This window comes from Colossoma macropomum, unplaced genomic scaffold (assembly GCF_904425465.1).
Source record: "Colossoma macropomum unplaced genomic scaffold, Colossoma_macropomum, whole genome shotgun sequence".
Lineage (NCBI taxonomy): Eukaryota > Metazoa > Chordata > Actinopteri > Characiformes > Serrasalmidae > Colossoma > Colossoma macropomum.
Window position 1 is genome coordinate 55,941,058 of NW_023494792.1, and position 19,193 is coordinate 55,960,250.

Here is a 19,193-nt window from a genome sequence, read left to right on the forward strand (position 1 = left end):
GACTGAGAATAGTCCACCAACCAAAAATATCCAGCCCACTGCGTCCTGTGGGCAGCGTCCTGTGACCACTGATGAAGGACTAGAGGATGACCAACACAAATTGTGCAGCAGCAGATGAGCTATCGTCTCTGACCTTACATCTACAAGGTAGGAGTGTCTAATAGAGTGGACAGTGAGTGGACACACCACCAGTCAGTGTTACTGCAGTGCTGAGAATGATCCACCACCCAAATAGTACCTGCGCTGTGAGGGTCCATGGGGGTCCTGACCACTGAAGAACAGGGTAACAAAGTATGCAGAGAAACAGATGGACTACAGTCTGTAACTGTAGAACTACAAAGTGCACCTATATAGTAAGTGGAGCTGATAAAATGAACAATGAGCGTAGAAACAAGGAGGTGGTCATAATGTTACGCCTGATCGGTGTATGTCTGCAGGTATAGACCTCTTTGTGGTCCTCCATGACGGTGAGGATGGTGTCTATGGTGCTGAGAATACCCAGTGCCATCACCGTCTTATCTTCACTCTCCTCATACTCCTCACTCTGCAGAACCTTGCTGAAGATCTCTGCCTGCACACAGGAGATGTTTACACCATCAGCTGAGCACATGTTCTGTTTCGTAGTGTGGTAACTCTCACAATACTAGCAAGAAGTATGAGCATTTAGGGAAAAGCAAGAAAATAAAACCTACACATTTTCTTTATATTAAGACATATGTAGACAGACACTGTACCAGGTTCTGAGTCATGTCCACTGCTATCACTGCCACTTCTTGGTTGTATTCGCAAATCATCTTCTGAATGACGCTCGTGAGATCATCGTTCTCCGTCTCCTTGATGACGTGCAGCAGCTCCTGCATCACAGGCCTGATGAACGGCCTGATGTAGATCTTAGCTACACACATGACAGACAAGAAGCTTTTTTAAGCTCTACAGGCAGCCAACAGCAGTAACTAAAAAAAACTCACTGAAGCACTGAAATAAGCACCCACAGTCTAAGCCTGTCATAATTATCACATAATCGCCTCACTGAAATTATTGAAGCTGATCGCTATTATCCACAGTTCTTGGCTTTCAAAAAACGACGTTGTCGACATTGCAAAAAAACAGCAATTAACTGCCAGCTAAAATTTCACGGTCACTACAGGCCCACTAGTATCCAGGGCATGAATTGGGGAGCATAAGCCCTGCCTCTTTGCCCCTCAGACTGTTCAGATGCCCTCTTGGTCGGCATGTGTAGGAATTGTGTGTTATAAGGCCCTTCTTCAAGATCAGTTTCAGCAAGGCTTAGTGCAGCCTTACTCTGGCAACAGAGCTCGGCTTGGGTTTCATGAGCTTCGTTGCTCTTGAACACCCCCGTTTGGTTCAGTACCGGCCACCTGGGGAGAGTAACTCCACTCTGTCGCTTATGCGTGCATCACCACAGCACCGGAAATGCCATTAATAAAGCATAATGTTTCATTATGAAAGTGTAACGTTGCATAATGTGGTTATTTTAAACAACAAGCAAGCAGACAGCAGTAAGTGGCGCAAATAACCTGCTAAACCAAGTTTCTGTTACTGTTTAAACCGATTAAAGCGATTATTCTAGACTCTCTGGAGCTCTAAAATAGAGCTCTAACTCACTGGTTCATAGTGATAAAATAACATTACAGACCTGATAGGGCAGTAAAGCTAATATTTCTTGGTTGCCTTGGAAATATTTGAAAACAGAAAATCCACTTTCCACTTTTATTCTATTCAGTTATTAAAATTAAACATATTTTTTCATTCTATTGTGAAACATTAGTATAATTTTTGGAATGATATTTAAATTGAAAAATGTGTCAATATTTTGGCTGTGAATGTGAGAGACTAACCTTGCTCCTGGTTGCTGACCAGAGTCTGCAGAGCAATGGCTGCTTCCACTTTGACGGGCATCTCCTGGTCAGCGATGAGGTCTTGTTTGACCAGCTCCACAGCGTTCCTCAGGACCAGCTCATTGTGGAACTTCAGAGGGCTGAAACAGTGCAGAACCCAGCAGGACTGCACACAACACAAAATACAGCACAGCAACACCGATTTTAGCACACGCAGTAACTGCATCTCGCCCTATTCATGCTGAACACAGCACTTCATGTACACCAAGTAAAATTTGCCTTTTCAATGAATTAGTCAGCTGGCAAATTAATAACATGATAAAACATTTTAAAATTCACTTATAGTTAGAAACCAGACGGACACACTTTGCTCATTTAATGCCTTTTAATTAAGCCTTCTCGAATAATACTATTACTACTACTACTACTACTAATAATAATAATAATAATAATAATAATACATTTCTTTATATAGCACCTTTTACACATTAAAATGGGAAGCCAAATGAAAGCAAGCACAAGAAAAGAAACAGAAAACATTAGAAAAAAAGGAAAATAAAAGAAATGTAGAAAAAATTAAAATATATACTTCTTAAATTAATAAAGAAACATCAAAAATGATTATAAAAAATATAATAACAAGATAATAAAGAATGGGGAAAATAAGGAATAACGAATCATAGTAAACGATGAAAATAAAAATCTAAAAATCTATAAAAATCGAACATAAAATATGTAATAAAATAATAAAAAAATGACAATTTGATACAATAAATAAAAAGTAAAAGGTGTGTTTTAAGCTGTTTTTTAAGACTGCTTACTGAAAGTGCTTACTGTATGTGGGAGGGAGTCCCACAGTCTGGGAGCGGACATTAAATGCAGGCTTTGTGTTTTTTAAAAGATGCCTTTAAAAACTTTATCCAGTAAAAATTTTTTTAGAATTTATACACAGTTTGTTATTGTTCATCATCAATTTTTGGCCTTTTTTGAACTGTGATTTCTTTATTTATCATCAAAATAACTGGTAGGTGACACGATTAATAATACAATTGTGATAGGGATTGATTTAGGCTGCATTATGAGATTTTAAGCCTTTAAAAACATCAGCAAGTCATCACACAGGTGGTTCTACTCACCCTGGCCCGCAGGTAACCCAGGTTCGAGTTGAGCAGAGGAAACACATAATTCTGTAACATCAGCTCCATCTGATCTCTGTATACTCGCTTCTACACAGAGAAAGAGAGAAAGAGAGAGAGAGAGAGAGAGAGAGAGAGAGAGAGAGAGAGAGAGAGAGAGAGAGAGAGAGAGAGAGAGAGAGATTTGTTGATTTTCTCTACCGAGAACAAACTTAAATGTGGCATTTATCTGGAACATTAAGTCCAAAATTTCTTTTTATTTGCTGAGAAGAAAACAAAAAATACAAAATGTGCCATAACTTTTGCACAGGCCATATTTTACATTTTATCCCCCCCCTAAAATGTTAAATTCAGCAAATAAACATTAATTGTGCATTAAAATGTGTGTTCTCTGTTCTCGGAGGATGTGTTTTTTAAGTGAACGTAAGTTAACATTAACACAATGTCGTTTGACCAGGGGTGCCTAAACTTTTATAAACAACTGTGCTCTGTAAATACTCTCTAAAGGGCCTAGATCATGTGGCGGATCAAGCTCAGTGTTCGATCTCAAACCTTTAGCAACGGGTCAGCTAAGGCACCAATGACATGAAGTGCCCCATCCTTCCTGCGGGGGTCAGCGTTGGGGTCCATCAAAATCTGATGGCAGAACTCCATCATCTGAGGAAGGACCTGATCCAGAAACGAGAGGATGTCAATGCTCATGCAGAGAATATTATATTTCAAAACTAATCCACTCTCACCTACGTATCGCTGCTGTGGAACAAAACCTTGGTAACTTTACAGGAGAAGGAAAAAACATACTTTAATGTAAGTCAATGGTCCTTTTGGTCCATTCTTCATGAAAATTTACACACAATGTAAAGGGGAAGAGGCATTTTCAAATGATGTCAAAAACTGAAAAATGTTTTGTTCCGACAGCAGCGATGTGTAGTTGCCATAAATAACAAGCATAAGCATTTTAAAAAGGAATCCGAAGCTGCTGTGCTCACCTCCTTCCTCATCCTGGATGCTTTGCACAGCAGAGTCTGGGCCGCAGTAGCGGGAAACACGTGGTCATCAAACATATCTGCAGCAGCAAAACAAGAGCACTTCAGCCAACGGGTCAAAACAAGATCCTTCAACAGATCAAGCTTTTAACATCATTTCTGCAGTTGGTCAGGCTTCTTTTCACCAGGGTATATTTTGGTTTGTCCATCTGAATTTACGTGACCAAATCGTAAGGCAAATTATTCAGTAACTGCATGAAATAAATGTAAATTTTTATTTTATTTATTTATTTATTTTGTAAAAGCTCCCCTCAAATTAGCAGAACATGTGTTTTATGATACACATATTGCTATATGCTTACAATTTACTGCTGAAAGCCAAAATCTTAAACAGTTTGTATTTTTCTATAAAAATCATTTTTACAGATCAGATCACTGAAGAGACGCCATCTGTTTATAGTTTATAGCCCAGATTTGTGGAAAAATGGGTCGACTTTCAGTAGAAAAAAAAATTGCAAGTTCAGCTTCTTTTATTATCAGGGTTTAAAATTACATCACCCATCTATTTGACTGGAAAGGAGACAGTTACAGCTCTCATATGACTCCCACCTTCGGAATGTAGCTTATGAAATATTAAAGTTATGAAGAATATGACGAAGTGTGTTTCAGGACCACTGGTGGTCTCAAGGAGTTGAAAAGGTTAAAGAGGAATATAGATGTTTTTCTGCATAATTCAATCATGGAAATGTAAAAGTCAGTCAGAGTGGTTTGGTGTGAAATACTCCATTCTAGAGAAACTTATCGCTGTTGTCGGAAAGAAAACCTTGTATCTCCAAAATCACAACTTTACAGGAAAAGGAAAAACTACTTTACTTTTAATGTAAATCAACGGAACCAGACTCCCACCCACCCCACCCCCCCAAGTCATTTTGGGCTGTTTCTTTTGGTCATTTCATCGTGAAATTTACACATAATGTAAAGGGCGACAGGCATTTTCAAATTATGTCAAAAACTGAAAAACATCAAAAATGGAGATACAAGGTTTTGTTCTGACAGCAGCGACATACATGAAATGGTATAGCGAGTGAGTGAGCTGTCTGATGCCTGAGGCATTGTCTTATGATAGTTCTGAGAAGATGTTGGTCTTTTTTAAAGAATAGGTTCATGGGGGAGAAGTACATGCTGGGTGTTGTGAGGCAAAACAGTCCCTAAAGAAAACTTTAGATTTACAACAATTTTACCATAATCAGCATTACACATACAAACTCAGAAGACGTGTAGGTCCACTGGTGGTTTTGGATAGCAAATAAAATGGCTATATTTGTGTTGTAGACATGGCAACCCCTGGCTCCCATCACCACCACCAAAAAGTAAAGAAAAAGTTAGTACGTTTTTTTTCTACAATGCACATAAAACCACTCTGAATGACTTTCTCAACAACTGAATTCTGCAAAAAGTGGTGGAATTCTCCTTTAAAGCGAGGTTTTTGTTTCTGTAGTTTCGCACTAGAACTGCTCATCATGCTAAATCATCTCTCTTCACCCTCAAACTGTGACAGTTAGTCTCTGAAAGCTTTGCTGACACTTCACCCTGCTGTACGTTACACAGCTATGAACAGTGATGCTGACCGCGCTCCCACACTTTTTTGTTTTTCTTTCTTCCTTTCTGTTTTTCTTATTTATTGCTCTTTTTTCTTCCTTCTTTCCTTTTTTGTTTCTTCTTTTTTCCTTCACTCCTTCTCTCTTCTTCTTCATTTCCTTCAACATTTCTGTTTCTCTTTTCTCCCTTTTTTGCTTTTCTTATCTTCATTCTATCTTTGTTTTTCTTCCCTCTTCCTTTCCTTTATTTATTCTTTGTTATTCTTACTTCCTTTAGTCTTTTTCTGTTTTTCTTTCTTATCCTTCCATTTTTCTTTACTTCATTCTTTGTTTTTTTATCTTCCTTCTTTCTATCAGTTTTACCTCCTGCTTTCTTTCCTTTATTCATTCTTTGTTTCTCTTCCTTATTTCCTTCCTTTAGTATTTTTCTGTTTTTTTCTTTCTTATCCTTTCATTTTTCTTTCCTTCATTCTTTCTTCTTTCTTTTGTTTTTCTTTTCTTTCTTTAGTTTTTCCTTTTCTTCTTTCTTTCTTTTATCCTTCCCTCCTTTCTTCTCTCCTTCTTTTGTTCTTTTTGTACTGATGTTATTCTCTCGATTGTCATTACAAAGAAAAGCCTTGAATTCTTTTAGAACAATAAAATATTAGAACTTTGATTTACTGATTGGTTGATTGGGCTGTTGGATTTGTTTTGGGGTCCTACAGAGTCTGACAGCAGTGTAGTAGTTGATTGTAAAGTATTGTACAGCACTTATGTATTGCATTGTATTATATTGCACTGCTCTGTGTTTAACTCTGTTCTTTTTTCTCTAGGTGTCAATAATGACTTTCTGATTCCAGCAGTATCTGAGCTCAGGACTGGCTTTCTCTCTAACCTATGGGTAACTAGCGAAGATACTTTCTATGGATAGACAAAGCACTTTTTGTAAGTCGCTCTGGATAAGAGCGTCTGCTTAATGATGTAAATGTAGTAGTGGGTGGATGATGTTGTGGAGTCTTGGTTTGGCCTTCAGTGTATTAGATCTAGGCCTGACTCCAGTCTTGTATCACCTCTATTAGTTATTTTTTTCCCTATAGAACTCACAGTATCACTGCCTTGGTGGTGTTTGTGCATCCTCTGACCCTTTGACCTCTGCATTACCAGTTATTGCTTTCTCAGATTAAAAGTTCTCATTCAAATGTGGGGTAAAGTGTGTGATTTGCACCGTGCTGAGTGGTGTAATTCCACTCATAGCTTCAGTGAAAAACTAAAGACTTTAAACATGTCTCGCCTGATCAACTCCATTTGGAAAACTGTGTAAATCTCATTGCTTTAACATTCATTAACTCAATTTTGTTTACTGATATAATGAGAGGGAGGGAAAAAAAAAAAAAAGATAAAACGACAGAGACAGATGGACGGGGCTTACAAATGAGAGAACAACAGAAGGAAGTAGATGGCAGAGAGACAAAGAAGGGAAAAAAAAACACTAACTGAATTTCATGCGAATGTACTCGTATGGATCTTCCTGCCACAGCTTTTCATCCTCATCCTTATAGCACATCAGAGGAAACACCACCTCCTGAGTTATGGTCTGGAAAACAGAGAAAGAAGAGCACTTCAAAGCAAACAGACGTCATCAAAACAGTGTATCTGTAATACGCGATTCACTGGTACATTTTCCTCCAGCGCACAGAATCACTGTTCATTCAGACCTGCATGTGCGGCTTCATCTGTTTCCACGTCATGGAGTGAGAGACGCTCTGGGTCAGGTAGTTCAGAGTCTGCTGTAGTACACGTGGACTCACGTACTGCTTCTGTCTGTGCAGCTCGACCACCTTTAACAAGACCTGCAGCGATACAGGACGACCGACTCATTCCACAGACAATTATTTTTAAATGACATTTATGTTTAATGTAATTTACCTCAATCCTGCAGCCGCAATTCTTTTAGACATTGTAAAAGACCCTGCAAACCACATGCAGTGCTTACCTGCTGAATTCCAACAGCGTACGTCTTCAGAAAAAAATCCGCAAACTCAAAGTATTCCTTTGTTACGTTGCCTGGGCTTCCATACCTAAGAAAGAGGAAACATTATCATGGTTTGTGATATCAATATATTGTATTAGTGAACAAAAGAGCATAGCATGTGTTAGAAAATACACGTAGTGTTCTGAATGTGATTTTTAATAGCAGTAATAGCTGTGTCCCAATTCAGGGGTTGCATCCTTCGGAGGCTGTATCTGAAGGCTGATTGTGTCACAGTGGCGTGACTCGTCTGTCCCATTTCGAAGCCTCCTTCATATGCTTCCGAAAAATTTCTTCTTTTCCATAGCAATGAAGGATCCAACGGGTGGATCCTTCACCAGCCAACATATCCTGAGGTTCACTGCGTGCCAGTGAGGATTCGAGAACATGGCGGCGTCAGCAGAGGCGCGAATGGCGACTGAGGAGTTCACTTTTAAATGTAAGTATTGGGTTTAAACTGAGTCGAATAGCTAACGATTAAAATGTGGTCTGAAGGAAAACTGCTAGTAACTTGCAGGCGCCAGCAGTGAATCATCTCCAGCTCTAATAAATGAAAAAATAAAAAACTAAAAACAAACTTTCTGAAACAAACTTCCTGGCTCCATCTTTAAAAAACTTTAAAAGAGCTTGACAGGAGCGGTGTTTCACACTGTGACACAAACAGGAAATCGGCTGTAGTGCAGACTGCCTCATTTCGGTTCAGCCTTCATGAGTCTATGCAGCCTTTGAAGGACACGCCTTCATAGACCACATCCTTCGAAGGATGCAGCCCCTGAATTGGGACACAGCTAATGTGTTGGCGCTTATACATTTAGCGGATTTCTGTCTTTGAACAAACCTTCCACGATGGCTCTGAATAACAGCACAGCAGTCTTCATTCATTTCTATAATCCTGTATTTTTAACGGTCTTAACGGGGCGATTCACCGCTGTTCTGACCAATATAATTCAAATATTTAAGCTCTTTGAAAAACAATCATGCAAAAATTGCCCCAACACAGTCTCACAAATTCACATATTTATTCCCACGGAGGTCTCTAAGTTTTATCCAAGAAGACTACAACTTCCACAATGCAATGCAGCAGCCAGTGACTCTCACCTGTGAGTAATAAAGGACAAAAAGCTGTGGGAGTTTGTCTGTGATAATTATGCACTATTCATAAAAACAGTGCTGACCCTTTTGTGCCAAGTCTGAGTGCAAAATGTACAAGAGAGCAAGAGAGAGAAGCATCGCCTGCCATTATTTACCATCATGACACTTCACGCTGCTTATAGGCAATACAACATGCAAACACCCACAGAGAAGCAAATCTGAGGGTATGCAATCAACATTATGTTATGAACGTGACCGAAAAGAAGAGTTAGGATTGTCCACCAAGATGTAAACTAAAAGAAACTGCCATTCAGTCAGTGTTTTGGAGTGTGAAGGATTTGGCGATAAAGGCTCCCCATCAGCAGCTCAAACAGTTCTTTAAAGTATAACACAGCGAGTCTGAGAGTCTCAAGTGAGCTGCTTTTCTGACTAATGTTGCAGCTGGACAGCTAACTTTATCAGAAGAAAGACTTATTTTCTACCTTATTTAGGTGTGTGATTAGCTCCGCCTATGTAATGTGCATCAGATGTGCTCCTGCACTAGCCGTGTTCTGTATGTTTGTTTTTAGGGCGGAGTCAGTAATATAAAGCAACAGCACAGTGTAGTGTGTCTTTAAATAGAACATGCACATCTGTAAAAACAAACGCTGCAGCCACTGCATGTAAAATAAGGACATTAACTTTTGTACTGGATTGCCATGTGCACCTGCCCTCTGATGGATTGGTGACCTGTCCAGGGTGTATCCTGCCTTCTGCATGAACACCACTGGGATAGGCTTCAGCATCCCCCGGCAACCCAGAAGAATAAGCAGCCTAGTAAATGTGTGTGTGTGTGTGTGTGTGTGTGTGTGCCATGCACACAAATTATTAGTATCATTATTATTTTCAACATGCATTTTTATTATCAGTATTACAGATGATACTGGTGATAGTTTTTGTTAGCTAACGGCAAATCAGGCATTTTTTTCAGCTTGTCTGTCACGCCTCTTGTAGCTTGAAGCTGAACCATTTTGACCTCACCAAGAGTTAAAATCTGACAACAGAAAATGCTGCTTTTGGATCCACAGAGTGTGTGAAAATCATTTTCAGTCAGAAATGTTCTTGTGCTGACGAGGACAAGGATTTTGATAAGTAAAGTTGATCCCTTTAATGGGCATCTTGTTTTTTTCTAGAATTTTTTCCAGCTGGGTGGTAGATGCCTGGTACACTAGATAAGCATAGCACTGCATCCTTTTGGCCCAATCCCATTTCATCCCTTGCCCCTACCACTCAGCCCTTAGCCCTCTGTTCTGCGCGTTCACGTCAAGTGTTGGGGCAACATGGCCCTCCAAACGGAGGTTTATCAGAAACACACTCCAAACAAAGTGTTATAAGAAAAAAAGAAAAACCTGCAAGAGACCAAAGAAACCCACAAATGTAAGAATTTTATCCGTTACAAAAATTACGATAGCCATTGTATTTTCTTAGTTTAATGTCATTTCAATGTTTTATGGTCCTTTTCTTCATAACAAGCATAAAAAAAATAGCTAATAGATTGCTGACAAATCAGTAGCTAGCTAGCTAACTTTCCCGTTCCACCTTAAATGGTGCAGCAGTTACATTCTAGTGCCTCAGGCATCAGAACTGCTGCACCATTTAAGGTAGAATGGGAAAATGGAAAATTCGAACAAGAAGTTGGCGAATAGCTGACTTCAGCTGCACAGGAATTAAGGGTGGATGATAACAAATAATTGTCCCCCCTCTCTGAAGGTATATGATGCCCTAAATGTAACTAAAGCCCAGCAGTGAGGAGCTGAACTTTACCCTCCTCTGCTGTCACTGCAGACTGGCAGGGTCGCCTACAGAGCGGCGCTAGTAGCCTGACAATGAAGTAATGTAATGTTACTATTTATTTTAAGGGGTCCCATTTGGTATGCGAAGAATTTAACCACTACCCCTTGTAGCTGACTTTCAAGGGGCAAGATGACACTCGAAAACAAGGGGTAGGGGTAAAAATAAGAAATGTGACTGGGCCTTACAGTGAGCTATGAGAGTGCTCAGACCAATAACATACCAAAACAGCTATACAAACAATAAAGCATGAGATGTAGTGTAGTGGGACTTTCTGAAATTAGAGCGATTCAGCATCTCTAAAAAAAATCTCTGCTGAAACTGCAACTTGTCTGGCTAAAATGCAGAGACGGTATTTCAAAGTGTCCATAATAACAATATCATGTATTTTGCATGGTATGGCTTATTATTGAATATAATGGAATTAAATATGTCTAGTTTATTGAAGAGAACAAAACATGTCACCTCTCAAACAGCCTGGTGATAATGTGTAGAGCCCATTTCTTGCACTTCCACCAAATTAATTCTGGTCGATCGTCTTCGTCCACCTCCAGAGTCTCCTATGAGCCAAAGAGGGAAACCAGCTGTGAGGCTTCAAGAACGCTATGATATCTACAGTTCATCTCTTCAAAGGCAAAAACAAAGCTCCTTCATTTGTCTTTCTCCTTTGTTCCTTTCTTCATGATTTATGGTAATATACTGCGGCTGCCAAAACCTCATAAATAAACTTTTTTTTTTTTATACATCATAAAAAAACACCAGATGACCTTTATTTTGTGTGAATTCGTCATGATAAATGAGACATTAGATGTTACTCCAAAATTACTTGGAATCAAATCTTGTTCACATGCAGCATATAGTACTGTGAAAGTCAGACAGTCAGAGAGCCTTCATCTACTTAATTTACAGTCAAACCATCATTAAGTATACGTTAGTAATTTTTCAGGGGATATTTCTGAGGTTAAATGTAAGATACGACGTAATCCACCTGCATGAGTTTCCAAAGCTGGAGTTACAGAGAAAATAAGACTCCTAACAACCGTGAAAAGCCTGGTAGACACCAAAACTGCCCCCACCAGGTAAACTGCACTTTCATCTTTGAGAGAGAGGAGAAAATCAAGCTGCTTCATATGTGAAAAAGTCCACAGGTGTTTCTGTCCATCCTTCACTGTGAGAAGACAACTCAGCACTATGGGTCTGAAAGGATGTGTAGCTGTCGAGAAGACATTACTAAGAAATGGAAAAAAGTCTCCAAACCAAACAAAGAATAAACAATGCTTCTGTACTCAGAACAATGGACTGCCCACCCCAGAGTCCAGACCTCAACCCTAAGCGTGTAAAGGAGCGCTACTGCAGTCCCTTCCTTCCTTCCTGCCACTGTTAGACTGTACAACCAGCATTGCTCCCAGTAGAGCCCCCACCCTCCACTAGACCTCACACACCTACAGCACATAAACTGTGAATTCTTCACCATTTCCTGTGTGCAATATAATCAATACTGCATGTGGAATAGATTTTTTTGCTTTTCTATTCATAATGTTTATATTGTTAATTCATCACAATTCCCATGTGTAATATAAATCAGTACCTTATTTTATATATATATATATATATATATATATATATATATATATATATATATATATATATATATATATACACACACACACACACACACACACACACATATATATATATATATATATATATATATATATATATATATATATATATATATATATATACACATATATATATATATAAAAGGTACATATATTATATTACACATGGGAACTTAACAAGGTTACAGTTTGTTACTTATTATATATATACAGTAACAAACTGTAACCTTGTTATTATCAAGGTTAATTACTTGCTTGTTAATTCTCTTCTTGTTACTTCTTTTCTTGAGTGCCTTGCTGACCCTTTGCTGCTGTAGCACTGTGAACTTCCCCGCTGTGGGACTAATAAATGATCATCTTATCTTTACATCATTAAAAGTGCTTGGGAAGCAGAAAATGCAACCAACTTCTTAGACTGAACTTTGGAGGTGCAGAAAAATATCCCTGCAGATTTCTTTAATAACTATGAAAAAGCAAGTCTCCTGAAAAAAAATGGCACCTTTAATAAAGACAAACAATGGACACACTAATTACTGAACATTTTTAAACTATGTTTAGTTGTTGAGGCTTCCTCTGAATATATGTTTATGCTTTGTTTTTCCATATGCTGAAAAATGAATAACTTTTACTTACTAGTCATTTTGCCTGTAAGTTAAATAAATGAAATGTGAACTTTTGCACAGTACAGTACATATAAGAAAGACTAGCCTTCTTCTATTAAGTTACCACTTCAGAGATATGAAGTTTTCTTATGGCAGCAATAATATGCATAATCAAAGTACAGACAGAACTTACTGGTGGGACATCCCGATCCACGACTGCTCTCAGGATCTCCATCCACTGGGTCATAACTGTGTTATTGAGCAGCTGAAGAGGCAGGGAATACTACACACACACAAACACACACACACACACACACAAACACACACATTTTGCATCCTGAACTATTGGAAACACCACCACAGAAACACGACCAGCAAAGCAATATTACTATAAAATATTCAGTGCTCTGGCAGGTTACGAGGAATAAGGACTTGTTCCTTGGACGGCACACAATGCACACCTGCACAAGTGCGTGGAATATCTTGAGGATCTGTTTCTGGATGAGTACAGAGAAGACCGTGGCATCGGGGAGCAGCTGGGTGATGAGCTGCTGGATGCGGGGCAGGAAGAGCTGCATAGCGGCCAGCAGAGGAGCCCTCTCCTCCGCCTTTCTGAATCTGCCAACAGCAGCAACAACATACTACTACAGGCACTGCAGACAGCTCTAACTGCCACTTTCATGCACGAATAAATCAACAGTTCAGCAAAAATAAAAAATAATTCACAATTTGCCCCTTATCCCAAAGATGGTCAATCAGCCAAGACATGTTTGGTGTCCAAAGTCCCACCGATTAATGTCAAATACACTTGCTTAAGTTGTTTCTGACACCAATTAGCATCGTACACTCCGCACGCCTAGATCATCAGACACTTGCCTCAAACTACAAAGAGTTGTTAAAGAGCCCATAATCACAGAAACCCAAGCATTGCTTGGCTGAAGTCAGCTTCTTGTTCACTAGTTTTTTATTTGAAATTTCCTGTTCCAACTTAAATTCTCAGGCACCATTTAGGGTAGATAATCGTAAAAAATTGAAGGTGAGAGACATTTTGCAAGAAAATATTCTACTTTTATGAAAAAGTTTCCGGCTGGAGATGCGAGAAAAGCTATAGCTGAGCTAAAGCTTAAAGCAGAGCAAAGTAAGCCTGTGTTGAGACATATTTACAGCCAGCATGGTAAAATGAACATAAAATGTTGTGGCTCACAAGGTGGGTTGATTTTTGCTGAAAGGATAAAATGGCTCTTCTTAACTTTTGGGTTGCCGACCTCTGATCTATGCAATGCAGTTTGCACAGTGCTAACTGGTGGGGTATACGCTTCCCTTACCTTTGAACTACATTAGCCTCAGTCATCCAGTGCAAAATTAAATAAGGAAACTTTGAACATCAAACAAATCTCAGCTGAGAGTGCAGCTAAGTTAAGTCACCCTTGGTAGCGGCTGAGCATTTTAATTCCCAAGTCATTTGTTTAGTTGGCGAGATATTTGAGAATATGTTAGGGACACAAAACACGCACAGAACTCACTCATAGGTCTTGACGAGCTGATAGAGTGCGAGGAGGCTACCGTACCAGCTCCCACTGTTCTGCGACTGCAGGTACAGGCTGATCTTATCTACGATGCCGGTCCAGCGGCCGGGGAAATCATGCTTTATGATAGCACGCAAGCAGACAGTCAACTGGGCTCTGACAACAAAAACATATTGCTTTATGTTTACAAACACACAAACAGAAAATAACTCATGCTCAGTGTTCTTCGTTAAGTATATTACAGTGCCATATCACAAGTTATTGATTTACCGTATGGACTCAGGGCACTGAATAATGGCCTCCACCATGTTCTCTCGGATCTGGCCGCGGTCATTCTCATGGATGTTAAAGGGGAAGACGACCTCCCCCAAAGAGGGCTCCCGGTCCTGCCAGTACTGACTCACCATGTTCTTCAGGTAGATGGCAGCTGTGGCACATAAAGACGGCACTGTAAACACCTTTTCTCCAAAAAACTAAAAAATATTTCATAAAACAAATAATTTATGCTGTTTTACACATGACATCAGAGGCGTTCAGCAATTTGTCACCGAATTTGAAGATATCGGTCACTGAACTAGCCTTCCATGCTGTATACGGCAGCTGTATGAGGGGTTCTCACCTGCCTGCCGGACAGGAAACTCCACCTGGTCCGACACGATGATCTGCAGCAGAGTCGGAGCAAAGTTGATAATCTTGTAGGACTGGAAAACACGAGGGAACACAGAGATTATACATAAAATATGAGGGCTGTGAGACTTTGAACGCCATTTTCAGTGCTGTTTAATGAAGATATGTAAGATACATATTCTCTCCATGATTTTGGAATGTTTTGGTTATTGCGTAACTTTTACTTCTTAACTAGTGCCAAGTTATTGTTTTCTATGACTTTATTTATTTCATTAATCATGTTTTTTATTTATTTTATCCCTATTTGATCTGGTATTTATTAAGTTATTATACTGTTGCAATTTTATTTTTATTTTAAATTTTTTAATTAAATTTTATATGTTTTTACAACCTTTTTTTTTTAATTCTGTGATTTCTGTATTAGATCAGCTACATTGCTGATTGATGTAAAAGGCTACACTGGTTAACATAAGAGCATAACTGGTTACTGCTTCAGGTGTAAAATGGGCTTAGGAGTCATTTACTGAACTTTCTACAACAGTTAGTTTTGGCCACGCAAGCTGACTGGTTGTGAGGCGTTCTAACTGTGCTGTTATTCTGCCAGAACATCACGTTTTTTTCACAAACACTGTATCACTCTGCTGAGACACCTTTGCTAAGCAACGACTTTGACAGCTGTAGGAGACGCTCAAGCCATTTGAACGTTTTTACTTCTTACTTTGCCACAAACAGAAAACAGATACTTTTAAGATCACATTTGACCGACAGCCGATTTGGTCAGACTCTGAAGGTGAGACGACACTAAATTCCCAAACTGTCATCACCACTGAGCAGCTTTTCAGTCGGCAGCTGAGACAGAAGAACAGCTAAACAACCTGGAATCAGCCAGAAATGAACCGAATACCATTTTTTTTACACATCTTTACAGACTGGCTGGAACAGAACAACATTGATACTGATCTGGCAAAACTGAGCTAAACTTGATATTGTGGCAGTTTTATGGCTCAGTCCGATTTGGTCAGACTCTGAAGATCAGACTACACGTTTGGCGAATGGTATTGGGTTAACTTCTGGCTGATTCCAGGTTGTTTAGCTGTTCTTCTGTCACAGCTGCCGACTGAAAAGCTGCTCAGTGGTGATGACAGTTTGGGAATTTAGTCTAAGGAGCTGGAGAACGAACTGCCGGCTGTGCAGCGAGTGAGCGGAGCTCGTCACTCTGACGTAGCAACAAGCTGCTTGTTAAGGAACTATAATTTGGCGGAAGGAACTGCGAACATTAAAACATATTGATCGCCGCGTTCACGGCCCAGTTTATTAATTTCTTACTTTATTTATTTAACTGTTGTATAAAAGCAATAGAACAATTGAAGTCATGTGTCATCGCGAATTACATCACGGTTGTGATGATCTAGGATCTGCAACCAAATCACAGCTGTGATGTTATTTTGTGATAACACACTCCCCCTCGTGCTCTATTGCTTAACTGGGGGAATACCTTTTAAATATTTTTAGAATAACACAAATTCACATACCAAATTTGACTGAAACCAAAGCAAACGGTAAAATCTTGCATTGCAGGCCTGTCGTCAGAGAATCTTTACTGAACAATCTGGCATGCAGCCCACATTAACCTGACTAATATCAAAATTTGTCCAAGCTTTTATTGCCGTCATCTCACACAGTGTAACAAGCAATAAACATGAGATCAGTGTTATCTTAGGGCTTAACTCTTGCTCTGTAACACTGCGTATCTTCAAGGTGACACTATTTTGTTCTAGTCTTATTTTGTGTATTATAAAATGCACTAGCTTTGCGCATCACTCTGTGTGCGACTGTGTTTCCTCCTCAGAGACAAAGTATTGACACAGACAGTGATCCATAGGTCATCAAGGACAAACCAATCTAGCCCAGAATGATGAAAGTAAATCTAATTTCATGAGAAATACAGCATACAGAGGACAAATATAGTGCAGCAGAAAACATTCAGCCACCTTACTGACCTGAACCCAATTTTCACATAGACCTAGATAATCCTTTTAAATATAGTCAGATCCTTCCAACAGGCCTCCTGCCTCTGCTGGACGGCTTCGGTTTGAAACATTTATCTACTCTAGAAATGCTGTTACAGTGATGTCATCATTTTTCCTTTTGCTGTATGTTAACAGGTGGTCAAAGTTAAAGTCGCATTCATTTTCATTACTGAACTGGAGAAATGCTTTTCTGATGAGATCTAAACTGGAGAAAACTGTTTTCTTCTTGTGGTGAACACACTGTTCTGTGTTTCATTCTAGTGAGGCAGCACTCAATGGAGCAGCAATCCAAGCAGAAAATATGTTTCTGTCCACCCCTAAAGCAACTGTAGTATGGCTGGATGCCATGTGTGCCTCAGCCTGGGCAGCATCAGAGGGTTTATTTGAGTATTTCTTAAAGGGGAATTCCACCAATTTTTCAAAATGTATTGATAATTCAAATGTTGAGATGTAAACAAAGACATTCAGAATGTTTTCATATGAAATTGTTAACTGTAGAAAAACTTACGGAGGCTGATTTTGTTTACAGTGGTGGTGATAGGAACCAGGGGTCACAATGCCTACATTATGTCTACGCAAACATTACCATTTTTTTTTTTACTATTTACCTGCATGTACCTCTCCGCCATGAATAGATTTTCATTTTTCATTCACATTTTTATTTATGTTTTAGGACAAAAACCACTCTCAAACCTATAAAAAATATATGCCATAGGCATCAGGCAACATATTTATAACCATTTTGTGTAATTTCTTACCCTGATGTTGCATTAGAGGCATGAAACTCATCAGACGCCTGGTTCCTATCACCACCGCTGCAAACAATTCTGACTCGGTAAGCATCTCCAGAATGGCGCATTTCACATCAAACCACTCTAAATGATTTTGTTTACTTCGTGACAATTTATTAGTGCAAAAATGTTGAAAAAGTGGAACAGACCTTAGTAGTTAAGGTTGTAGTCTCTGAATGGCGTAATGTTTCTTTTCATTTATAAACACTTCATCCTTCTCAGTGAGAGTGTAAATTACAGCAATGAAAAGGCAACTGATTCATTTTGCTCAAACTGTTTGGAATGAGCAACATTACAAGCTACTTTGCAAATTATGTACAATATTGAGTAGTATATTGTCGCTGTAGCTGCGATTGCAAGAGCTGCAATTATTATTATAGTCTTACAGTCTATTATCAATGTTGTTGATACGATGCAAGTTTTACAAGGAACTTGTGAACTTCCATGACATCACGAGCACATATAACCGGCAGGCTGGCACACTATGGTAAAAGTTCAAGTCTCAAGCTAGAAAAAAAATATATCGCTGCTGTCAGGACAAAACCTCATATCTCCATTTTTCATTTTTTAACATAATTGGAAAAAGGGAGTTGCCTTTAAGTTGTGTCAAAATTTCATAATGAACGGACCAACAGAAGTGGCCCAAAATTACTTGGAAAAAATATTTCTCCATTTACTTCAATTAAAAGTTAAGAACATTGTTCTTTGTCCTGTAAAGTTACCTTTTTGGAGATACAGGGTTTTGTTCTGACGGAAGCGACATGCTGGTCTTTTTAGCCAAAAAGGCCGTACCTCAACATATACCTCAATTATAAACAATTGCAATTGAAATCGTAATCGCAATGTTGGTCAGAAAAATCGCAATTAGAAATACTGCCAAAATATTTTGGAGATACAAGGCAACGATACATCCAGAGCTCTGAGCAACCAAGACATTTTAACACATAAAATATTGAAAATTGAACTGAATATTGAACTCAGAACTCAAAACTGAAAATACATACCATTACATCCCTACTTCACACCACTGTTACACTGTCAGATCTACACACACTAGGATACATTCAGGAGCCACTCTCAAACTGGGAGTGACAGCCCATGACCATCACCCTGTGGTTAACGGCTCAGAGGCGGAGACCCGTATTTAACAACTCATGTGGTCTAACATCGCACTGACCCAAGTGACCTGCCATGGTCATTATTTAATGGTGCAGGCTGCAGAGGTCTGAAGTGCTCTGAACAGTTAAAAAGATGGTTCTTCAAGGGTTCTTTAGTAAAGGGAAAGAGTACCATATAGAACCATTTCATCATTTCATGCTTAAATGGTTCTTTGTGTGCCAAAATGGTCCTCCATTTTGATGGAGAATGTGTTGCATATGTTTCTATATAGAACCTTTTTGAAAATGGTTCTACACTCTTAAAAAAGATGGTTCTTCAAGGGTTCCTTAGTAATGAAAATGGTTCTATATAAAACCATGAACATTCA

General features: G+C 39.0%; 1 protein-coding gene across 3 annotated transcripts in view; it reads right to left on the reverse strand.

Annotated features, from left to right (window-relative positions):
* The window catches only part of ipo8 (importin 8), a 41,088-nt gene that overhangs the window by 20,335 nt on the left and 1,560 nt on the right, over positions 1–19,193 (reverse strand). For all 3 annotated transcript variants that reach the window (XR_005007560.1, XM_036577626.1, XM_036577625.1), the window contains exons 2-16: positions 14,879–14,960; positions 14,530–14,686; positions 14,257–14,415; positions 13,195–13,351; positions 12,927–13,016; positions 10,975–11,069; positions 7,552–7,636; positions 7,274–7,408; positions 7,053–7,152; positions 3,985–4,061; positions 3,548–3,664; positions 2,996–3,085; positions 1,860–2,025; positions 735–895; positions 446–571 (exon numbers count right to left, since the gene is read on the reverse strand). Coding sequence is in view for 2 of the 3 variants with exons in the window: in XM_036577626.1 (XP_036433519.1) it covers positions 446–571; positions 735–895; positions 1,860–2,025; positions 2,996–3,085; positions 3,548–3,664; positions 3,985–4,061; positions 7,053–7,152; positions 7,274–7,408; positions 7,552–7,636; positions 10,975–11,069; positions 12,927–13,016; positions 13,195–13,351; positions 14,257–14,415; positions 14,530–14,686; positions 14,879–14,960 (1,797 nt within the window). In the remaining variant the exon portion in view is untranslated. The remainder of the gene's footprint in view (positions 1–445; positions 572–734; positions 896–1,859; positions 2,026–2,995; positions 3,086–3,547; positions 3,665–3,984; positions 4,062–7,052; positions 7,153–7,273; positions 7,409–7,551; positions 7,637–10,974; positions 11,070–12,926; positions 13,017–13,194; positions 13,352–14,256; positions 14,416–14,529; positions 14,687–14,878; positions 14,961–19,193) is intronic.